The sequence below is a fragment of the Octopus bimaculoides genome, chromosome 2, assembly GCF_001194135.2.
Source record: "Octopus bimaculoides isolate UCB-OBI-ISO-001 chromosome 2, ASM119413v2, whole genome shotgun sequence".
Taxonomy (NCBI): domain Eukaryota; kingdom Metazoa; phylum Mollusca; class Cephalopoda; order Octopoda; family Octopodidae; genus Octopus; species Octopus bimaculoides.
This window is the reverse complement of record NC_068982.1, coordinates 162,398,074-162,409,002: the sequence shown is the minus strand read 5'-3', so window position 1 is coordinate 162,409,002 and position 10,929 is coordinate 162,398,074. Positions and strand designations below refer to the sequence as shown.

Here is a 10,929-nt window from a genome sequence, read left to right as displayed (position 1 = left end):
AATAATTATGCACCGACCCACTATTAGACCTTCAAGGGAGATAAAAATTTCTGATTTTTTTTTTTTTTTTTTTTCAATAGCAAAAATTTAAAGAGCAAATAACTCTTTAGAGCCTCCGAAGCTGGTTGGAAAAAAAGGAAGTTATTCTCAAATCAGCAAGAGACTGGACTGCTAGGGTAACCAAAGGTCAAGTGTTGGCATTAAAAGCAGGTGATGGATTCAGTTTATCATGCAAGACTATGAACAAACCTGTGAGATCATGTAATTCTTAACCATATGCTTGAAAATGTACAATGCTTTGTCGAAAAGAGACAAAAAACAGTTTATACAGTGATGAAATAAATTTTTAAAAAATTTCTTGAAAAAACAAAAAGCACCAAATAAAGTGATTTTTTTTTTTTTTTTTTGGTTTAGTTCCATAACACTGGATTGAATAGATATCTATGATCAAAAACATTCTAGCTGTGACCATCTTATCAGGGTGTATATTAGAGATTTCTGACCATTTTGTTTTTAATATGGCAGAGTGTTAATTGGAAGAAAGAGGGTTTAGCTGCTATTTCTAGCACAGCAAATAACTACATTATGTGGACTGGAATAAACTATTGCATACCAATACTTAAATACAGAATTATGCATATCAAATAGAAAATCAGCAACCTTGAGATGACAACAAATACAAGTTTGTCTTTATCTGTTACAATCTCCTACCAACACAATTAGGTTGTTGATATTTTAAGTGTAATTAGTCACAGCCATGTCTAGTTAAATATAAGGTTGTTTAATCTACTTTTTATTATTTAAAGCACTTCACTCATTGAAGAGAGAAGACTTACTTGCATAGCAACTTAATTTTATAGTTGGTGGGGGTCATGAACAGCAGCAGCAGCAGTAGTAAAATGGTTCAATGTAATTTTTAAAAATGAAAACAAAGCAATTTATGATTTATTAAATAATTTTAATTTCAGTGCATGGTAATAAAAAAAAAACAAAAAAAAACAAACAAAGAAAATCATTACTTTGTGAATCAAAGTAAATGTTTTGATTCCGATTGGATCTTCTGGTGATGTTGACAGCACAAAAGTGCTGGATGGAACAATCATTAAGTCTATTTTGCAGCTGCCAATAATAAGGACTAAAGTCCTTTAAACATGGTGTTTGAAACTGAAGATAAGAATTAAACTAATACCAAGTTGTTTTAGTAAAAATTCAGATTTTTAATTTGCTAGAATATTAATTGCTGTCAAAGTTGAAGGATAAAGTAGAAGTTGTATTCTTCCAGTTTGGATACTGATACATTCCCATCGGGGAATGAACTAATTTGCAAGATATTAGGGAAATATAGCCAGCTATGAAGCTACTTAGATTATACAGTACTTCAACATTAAGTTGTAGTAAATAGACTTGACAACCTCTCAGCTATTGCAAACTAGATCACTGTAATAGGAAACTTCACCTAGTTACTTTATTTCAGTAAAATGAATCGATGAGAGTTGAATACATCTTATGAACAATAGGACGTCTCACCTTCATTGTTGGACCTTGAAAATACAGAAAAGAACCATTAGGTTAAATAAAAGGGTTTAACAAATAAAGTATCAAACCAACCAAATACAGTATAACTCTTAAAATAATACACAGAAAAATTTAGTCCAAGATCCAGCCTCTCACACCTATGCTGGAATGTCATTTTAAAAAACAATCACATCATTTAAATCTCAAAGCTATGAGATAATGCATGATTAATTCAAGACAAGGTGAATAAGCATTGCATTTGACAGGATAATCTAAATGTTAAAGTGCATCCCTTAGCTTTTTTGAATAAAAACTGTCATTCTCCCTTTAGCTCTTATATCAACTCTTTCTCAGTTCTCTCTCATGTGGCAATTGTTTTTCAGTATGTTTACACTTGATTTTTGACTCCCCAACAAGCCACATGACTTCTTTTGCATGTATGTTGCAGATAACTTTGACTGAAAATTAATCATGTGACTTGTTTACAATCAGACCGTTTTTTTATTGCCTTCAGTAACTCTTTGAAGAAGCCCACCCCTATACAAAAATAATATAAAATCAATAAAAGTCATTTTAACACTTCTTTGGAGATTGTCTTGTCTAAAGTTTCCATGCCATTTGCTCTGCAAACAAGACACACACACACCAGTCAAATTCTCAACTTGTTATCAATAATAGAGATCAAAAAATCACACACACAAGTTCTTACATTTACTCAACTTACTTTCAGTACAAGAGACTACAAACACTTTCTTGCATATACATGCTGTTATTTTGCTGTTTGTATTCATCTGTTATATTCTTTGTTCATTTTTATTGAACGTTTTTTTTCTAGGTCCATTTGATCTAGTTACTAATAGCGTAATAAATCATTTGACAGAACTACTTTTGTCTTATTTAAATTCATCTGAACATCTGCACAAGTTAACACTAAACAAGTATGATGTTTAGCCTTGATTTCAACTGTCAGTTTATTATAATAAAATTTCATGACCATATTCTACCACACTGATTTTACTATTACAGCTCATTCTATATCTTATTTCAATATCACATCGCTGTTACACTGCTTTTTTGGTTTCACCCCAAACATCACAGCTACAATGAACTTCAGTTTAATAATGCAACCCATATATCACCATTTCAATTATTCAGCATATTCATCCCTGCCACACTATTTCTCTGCACAAGAGAGCATTAGTAATTTTTCAGCTAAAGATTAGGAATGGTTAAAAGGTAAAATATTAAAATGTATCTCCATTATGTTAAGCGATATTTTTGTATAGAAATACAGAAATAATATTAAGTAATTTAAAGATCTTATTTTTATTTCAAATAGAAATGAAATATAGTAATTCATAGATATTTATTGTGGTTCTTCTGTATGTATGCTTTCTTACATTAATGTTGGTAATAAAAAGAATATTCTGTAGTCAATATTTTGACTATAAAATATTACAATGTAATATCAATAAGAAAAAAAATAACACTAATAACAAGCATTATCAGACAGCTTGTTTCCCAGGTAACATTGTTGAGTAATCTCAAGCTAACTCATTGAATGAGCTCATTTCATTAAGACAGAGCCATAAAAAAAACAATTTGGTTGCAAATTGTAAGACCTACTTCAGATTCTTCTTAACTGGCTTTGGTAGCAGTGTCTTCTCTAGATGGAAGGCTCAAATAACTAAGCTCCTGTAACCTTCCACCCATATCTGTCCTGTGTCAGTCTGCACAATTCTGCAAACTTCTGCCACTAGCTTCTTTGCTGTCATTGCTAAATCTGGTTTTAGATCTTCCTGTTCTTTTGACATATACTGCATCATTTAACATGAACTTAGTCTTGTCTTCTAAGTACATGGCCAGTGGAGGTTCATTTTCCATGATGATATTTAAGCCTTTCCTGACTCTCTTGTGAAGGACCCATTCATTGATTCTTTTTATCCATCCAGCTTATTCTAAGAATCCATCTAAAACACTACTGTTAAACTATTTCAATTTTCATTTTATTAATTCTCTTATAATCTGATATATTCAGCTCTACAAGTGGCCATGCTAAATATCAATGAACTGAGGAGTTGTTCTTTTGTTTGCAATGAAATGACTTTATTTTTCCATACGCTGTTCTCTTGATTTCATGGGCGTCATTGTAGCAGTGTATTCATATTAAAAATACTGAATAAATTGTTAGTCATCTACCTGTATTATTGTAGTTTTTGTACTAATTATACTGCAAACTATACTGTCTCTTTACAATTAAAAAATCCAATACTCACCCAACTCTCCTCCAGGTATTGAGAAATCTTTGAGTAATATGGACCATTTCTGCACTTTAGCAGCTCTGGACACTGCTTTTAGATTGGCTTTATCAACAGCATTCTGAATAGCTTTCATTACATTTTCGTCTTTCTGGTTAACTATTTCCGAGACTGTAGTGGCATTTGAGCCAACATTCCGACACCAAATCACAGCTAAAGTAGTTAGTTTGTCGGTTGGTACCAGGGTGTCAGGATTAATATCCACCTGAAAGTCACAATTATTTAATTATTACATTATGGTTAATTAAAGTTTTATTGAATATTACTGGAAGTATTGTCTTGTAGGCAACAGTTCATCATCATCATCATCATCATCGTTTAACGTCCGCCTTCCATGCTAGCATGGGTTGGACGATTTGACTGAGGACTGGTGAAACCGGATGGCAACACCAGGCTCCAATCTAATTTGGCAGAGTTTCTACAGCTGGATGCCCTTCCTAACGCCAACCACTCAGAGAGTGTAGTGGGTGCTTTTACGTGTCACCCGCACGAAAACGGCCACACTCGAAATGGTGTCTTTTATGTGCCACCCGCACAAGAGCCAGTCCAGGGGCACCGGCAACGATCTCGCTCGAAAAACCTCATGTGTGACTCGCACAAGAGCCAGTCCATGGGCACTGGCAATGAGTTATACTTAAGAAATATCAATCTGAATATTAATAGTATAGGGAGAAAATCCTTTTCACTAACTCTTTTCAAAAATTTAGTTTTGAAAATTAAGAAATACAACCTCACAAATGAGCATTTCATAAGTTCCCTACTACCCACTCTCCTATTTCTCTCCTCAGAGAGAGAGAGGGGAACAATAGCTGTTAAGGTGCTAAAACTTCTAACATGGTCATTGAAGATTTAGAGCTTACTTCTCTCAAATACTGTGTTGGAATTTTTAGTGCTTGGATAAATTAACTTGTGATACGAATTGTTTATTCTTGTATAAAAGGTTCTAAGAAGATTCATAAGTCAAAATATATACTTGGTAGAATGCTGAAATTATCAGCAATAAACTACTCACATCTGAATGCTGAGCAGCTTTCTCACAGAAGTGTTTCTTTTTCTTTGAAATTTATTTTCACCAATTATCTCTAATAAGCATCTCAATTGTTACATAGCAATCTTGTTCCAACATACAATTCTATAACGAAGTGATTGAAATTACCAGAAATTAATAGTTGCCTTACCTTCAAGGTGATGAGCATCGACAGGAACTTGCGCTTGTCACCAACCACCATACATTGGCTAACAATCGACAATTCTTCCTTGACAGCCTCCTCAATTGGACATGGGGCAATATTTTCACCCCCAGCAGTGATTATTATTTCTTAAATAAGATATTTAATAAGGATCATTAAAAAAAACTAACTGGATTTTGTTGCAACTTACCATAACTAGAACAATCTAATATATAAACAAATAAAAGATGTATATAAAGAATTATTTCTCCATCAATACAAGTAATCACAGCAATAGTTTAATTGTCTAATGCATTCTAAGATGTTCTGCAACAGATAGAAGTTAGCCCAAAATTCAATACAAGTTACTACCATCTTTAAATTATGGTAAGTGTATGGTACACAGTTGTCTGAGTAAATACTACTTCATGCACATAATTGGTAAATACAAAGTTGGTTTGTACATGCAAAAGAGGAAAGAGCCATATCAAAGATTGAACTTTCCAGACACAGAAAAATTTAGAAAGAACATGTCATGATAAAAATTCAGTCGAGACAGAGATGTGGAAATTACAGAAAATAGATCAACTTGCAAAGAAGTAATCAGCAGCTACACAAGAGAAAAACAAATTTATCAATAAATATTTTTTTGTTTTTAAGTTACCTTTAATTCTCCCAGTTATGTATAGAAAATCTTTATCTTTCTTGCCAATATCGCCAGAGTGTAACCAACCATCCTCATCAATGGCTTCTTTAGTTTTCTCTGGAGCTTTCAAGTAACCCATGAACACGTGTCTGCCATGCATACAAACCTATATATAAAATAAAAATTTGTAAGTTATAAATTTAAAATAGACTTATTTTAAAGCAGAGGTTTACAAATTTTTCACATTAGCAACACTTTAAAAAAAAAGTGTTCCAGTTTAGAAACCTCAGCTGTAAAAGCTTGAAATTTTAAATCATATGAGGTAACAGTAGCAAGAAGGAAAAAAAATATGCTGACCTTTATAAAATTGGTCTTTCCATGGACTGTGAAAATTGATGTTTTTACTACTCAAGTAAAAATGTCCAAGTAACTTTGCATTTATTCACATCACCAAACAGTGGAGTATTGTATGCATAAGCACAACAAACCAGACTGCACAGGAAATATTTTTGTGCACATTAATATTAAGAAAAAATGTAGTTACTCTCAAAGAACAATATAATAGAATTAGCTTTATTTAAAATGTATTCAATTTCCAAAGGGAAATGCATAGGTCACTGACAGTCTCTATATGGTCGATCAACCAACTAGAAACAGCAACCAAATCCTTAAATCATAACTACACACAGAGTTGGTTCATAAAACTTGGCCATGGAAGAATGGATATTTTAAAGATGCATCTGTTAAAGCAACAAATATTTTGTCAAAATGATTAAAATAGTTAGAATTCAGGCCTTAGTTTAAGGGAATATTTGGCAATGCAATATGACTTTCTACAACTAAGACAAAATATTGTTTTTTGTGTAAAAGGGAAGAGACTTATGCGTTCATATCCATTTCCTGTCTTCTTAGAGGTGAAGGTAAAATTAATAAAGTTAAAATGTTTAGTCTGATGTGTTGCAGACTAGTAACTGAAAATACTTCTGCTCATGTTTCCCTTTGTGGCTGGATGCTCTTCCTAACACCAACCACCCCCACAGAGTGGACTGAGGGATTTTTAGGTGACACCAGCACAAGTAAGGTCAGTTTTGGCATTGGTTTTTATAGTTGGATGCCCTTCCAAATGTCAACCACTTTACAGCGTGGACTGGATGCTTTTCATGTGGCATCAGCACTGGCAGGGTCACCAAAAAAAATCCTTTGAGAGGGGATGGGTCATTGGAAGAGGTGATCACTCAAAAAGAGGTCAAGCACTCACTGCAGTCAGCCAAGCTACTGGTGTTAATGTCCAGGTTACCAATCACTAGCCTAGAAGGGCAGGAAGGAACAGAAGGGAATAATATACTGCCAGCAAGTTCAGAGAATATCATCTGAGTATATCTACTGCAGCAGCAGAGAGTATATACAGTTACTGCTATATTTAACTATAAGAGAGATGGGGACATATAGTCAAACTGAAAAAACTTCATTAAAAAGTTAAATGTATACAAGTCCTCACCTCACCATTACCATCACTGTCCACAGAATGCAACATTGTCTGCACACCACACAAGTCACATCCTACACTTCCAACTTTAAATTTCTTAGGAACAGATATTGTGTGTGGACCGGTACTTTCACTCATGCCATAAATTTCTAGAACTGGAATGTTAAGACTCATCATAAAATCAAGAGTTTCCTTCATAATCGGTGCAGCAGCAGTGATGCACAACTTACACCGGTCAAGTCCAAGAGTGGACCTCACTTTTTTAAATACTAAAACATTTGCCACAGGCCAGAGAAGAGGTTTTGAGGTCCGTCTGAAAAAAACAAAACAAATAAAATCATAGGATTGATCACCAATAATAATTTTTAAAAACACAAAAATAAAAAAAAATAAAAAAGTGAGGTAAAGTGAAAGGAAATTAGTGAAGAAATAAAACTGAAGAATGTTATAAAACAAACAGATGCTGTGAAACATCAACAGTGACACACAACAGAATGACTAAATCACACAAATTAAATACAGGAAAAAAAGCAGGGATTTGAAGGTGGTTAAAATAATTACATCCTGCCTCAAGTATGTGCTGAAATCTTTAACTTTCTGTAGCTTTTATCATTACTCATAGATAAATCTATTTGAGTAGAACAATGAAAACTGGCAGTAATTCTCAGAATAGTAAAAAATAAAGTCTGTCTCAATGTGCCTAAAATTCATTCAGCTCAGATCACTATTTGTTTTATCATCATGTAATCATACTAACAACTGATGATACTGGCATAAATTAAAGCTAATCCAAGAGCTATAAAATATAAAAAACTATTAAAAAATAGTTGTTTCCAAGTAGACACTTGAGATAGTTTATACTGTGTTATGTCACCAATGCAACCCAACCCAACCATGCCAGTAATATGAGATGGTCATTAACAACTTTCACTTTCAGTCTTCCGGAGAGAGGTTATAAGGAATTAATGAGAAGACTCATAAGTATGGTCTCATTTGTTATGACACCTACGAGTGGAAAGTGCCAAGCTTTGGGATAAGCATTAACCAATAGAGGGATATAAAAAGATTAAAATGGTCTTTTTTCTACAACATCCCATCCTTCAAGCATTAAATGCTAATATAGTATTTTAGGGATACTAAAATAAAAGTGCCTTGACAATCTACATATGATTGGTGAAGAATTTTTGGTTGATTTGTTAAACAGAAAGCAGACTGGGCTATTAGTTAGAAACTAAAACAACAAACAAAAATATGGCAGTGCTTTTGGAATAGCTACAACTGTGCTTTTTGAACTAACCAACATACCTGGAAGAACAAGCACAACTCAATGATTTGGTTTCTCTGAAATTAATATGCAAGACAGGTTTTCTTACAAAAACTAATATCTACAAGAGACCATGAACTAATAAGATGATGCACATATCTTCAGTTAGTATTTATGATAATTTTATGTCCTTTATGTACTTTGGGCATAAACATAGGTAGTTTATATGCAATTTCTTCTTTATATTTGATATTTTACATTTCTTCACTAAAAGAGCTAAAATATAATACAGTTAAACAACTGAATGTATAAAAAGAGAATGATGTAGATGATACAAAACTAATATAAATACTAACTGAACACAAGTGAATTCTTAAATCCTACTAAATTAGAAACTCTGAAAACAGTAGAGGATACAGTTGGAAAAGAGAATAACAGAACATGCTTTTGAAAGAGTAGATTTTTTTTCTATGTTGCAAGCATTTCATTGTAACAAATTTTGTAATACTGCAGTCACAAGCTTAACTCATGCACAAAACAAGTTGTCACTAGACAAGCACTGACAACATGCTAAAAAAGCTTTAATAGGAAATTATTACCGCTGGAACTTCCCCTGGCTTTGAATGCTATCAAAAAGAAACGAATCTCTTCAATAGATGATCAATAGCCAGAGAAATAAAAAATTATTAACAGTTCAAAACTGATGCAGCAAATATATTTGAAGGGCCACAATCTTTTTATAACATTTCTAAGAGATAACAGAAATTTTATCTAGAAAAAGGGCTTAAAGTTACATTTTCAAATTTGTGGAAACCAGATTTAAAAGTTGAAAATTAAATAGTAATTCCTTACAGAATACATCTTATCTTTACAAAGAAAAGGAAAGTTGTCATGATGTTCAAAATATGACATAGTAAAGTAAAATGACCTAATTTGTCATATTTTGATTACACTTCATAAATACTACTGGTTAAACATTAAACTCATGTAAAGTCTTATAAGAAACACCTTGTAAAGACAAGAATGGCATAAATAAAATGCTGTGAAGCTATTGTGGGCAAAATACCAAGTTATTTTACAAAGGGTCTGAATCCAACCAAGGAATCAATGTTATCATATAAGAAAATAGAAATAAGTAAAAATCTCTTTCAAAGTTTTAAACTGTATTCTCATGACAAGTCTTGTTTAAATACAGCTCAACACAAAGTATATAAAACCAGTGTAAATACAGCTCAACAAAAAGTATATAAAACTAGTTTAAACATTGGTCAACTTAAAGCTTATAGTTTAAATATAAATCAATAAGAATTGCTTAGTTAAAACTACAGGCTAAGAAAGAATGTAAGGCTAGTACATATGCAGATCAACTTAATTACTTTTAGATTGAAGGAAAGAAACATGTTATTTATAACATTTTCTCACTTTCCACTACCCAGTTAAAACAAAACTGACACAGTAATTGAAATTATCTGTTTAAATAAAGATTTGACAGTAAAGTATGACATTTCATACCCATTCATACGGCTATAGTTTCCTTTCAATCCAACAGATTTAGCCCAAGTTGCAATCTTCTTTGTCAGATTACTTGATTCATGACCAACAGTTTTTATCCTTTCCACAATTTTCTCCCAAACTCTGGGCACACCCAGGAAAAAGGTTGGACGTACTTCTCTTAATGTAACCGCTAGAGAACTCTGAAAAATAAAATTTTAAAATGTTTTTTGTTTTACAAATCCTTATTCATAAAATATAGGCTTCAAGAAGCATTCATCGTGAATCCTACTTTGAAACTAAATAATCCCAAATGACCCAATAACTTTTTCCAAAAAGATAAGATAGGTGAACTGAGAATGCTGAATAAAGTATTGTTTGGAAACAAAATCCCAAGCATCAGATGTTAATTAATGGCCTATGGGTTAATATACCAATCAAAACTAAAATAAATAAATAAATAAATAGGCATAGGAGTGGCTGTGTGGTAAGTAGCTTGCTTACCAACCACATGGTCCTAAGTTCAGTCCCATTGCGTGGCACCTTGGGCAAGTATCTTCTACTATAGCCTTGGGCTGATCAAAGCCTTGTGAGTGGATATGGTAGACGGAAGCTGAAAGAAGCCCATCATATATGTATATAGCAGCGTACATACAATTTGGTCTCTTATATTTAAGTATATATATATATATAAATTTTGTATGACTATTATTCTTTCCTTCTTTCTATCAGCCCTTTCACACTTTCATTACACCTCTCTCACATTCCTTGGCCTTCTCTTTGTGCTCACCTTCCCTCTTTCACTTTACTGTCCCTTTCATTTTTTTGTCACTCCCTCCTTAATTCTTCTATCCCACTGCCTCTACCTCCCTCTCTCCACGTGACTGGTGTTCAGCCAAGCCTGACCTTTCTTTCTTGGTTTGACTACCATCCATGCAACATCTCTATTCCTTCCTGTGCCTGTCAAATCTTATGTCCCTGCCGTAAGACTTTACTACCACACATGCCAGCTTAATTTAATCCTTCCTTAGTTGAAAGAC

At 33.0% G+C, this 10,929-nt stretch overlaps 1 protein-coding gene and 1 long non-coding RNA gene across 8 annotated transcripts in view; one reads left to right on the top strand and one right to left on the bottom strand.

The window, feature by feature from the left end:
• The window catches only part of LOC128247046 (uncharacterized), a 56,568-nt gene extending 55,717 nt beyond the window's left edge, over window positions 1-851 (top strand). The window contains exon 3 of the long non-coding RNA XR_008263479.1: window positions 81-851. This is a non-coding gene — a long non-coding RNA (uncharacterized LOC128247046). The remainder of the gene's footprint in view (window positions 1-80) is intronic.
• Window positions 852-937: 86 nt separating this feature from the next.
• Window positions 938-10,929, bottom strand: part of LOC106875267 (long-chain-fatty-acid--CoA ligase ACSBG2) — a 42,491-nt gene continuing 32,499 nt past the window's right edge. For 5 of the 7 annotated variants that reach the window (XM_052965691.1, XM_014923352.2, XM_014923348.2 and 2 more), the window contains exons 11-17: window positions 9,911-10,092; window positions 8,440-8,475; window positions 7,147-7,447; window positions 5,667-5,814; window positions 5,012-5,151; window positions 3,792-4,038; window positions 938-1,541 (exon numbers count right to left, since the gene is read on the bottom strand). In XM_052965691.1, coding sequence (XP_052821651.1) covers window positions 1,471-1,541; window positions 3,792-4,038; window positions 5,012-5,151; window positions 5,667-5,814; window positions 7,147-7,447; window positions 8,440-8,475; window positions 9,911-10,092 — 1,125 coding nt within the window. In that variant the 3' untranslated portion in view covers window positions 938-1,470. Of the gene's footprint in view, window positions 1,542-3,791; window positions 4,039-5,011; window positions 5,152-5,666; window positions 5,815-7,146; window positions 7,448-8,439; window positions 8,476-8,997; window positions 9,025-9,910; window positions 10,093-10,929 lie in introns of all 7 variants that reach the window. The other 2 variants (XM_014923353.2, XM_014923354.2) reach the window with 2 other exon arrangements.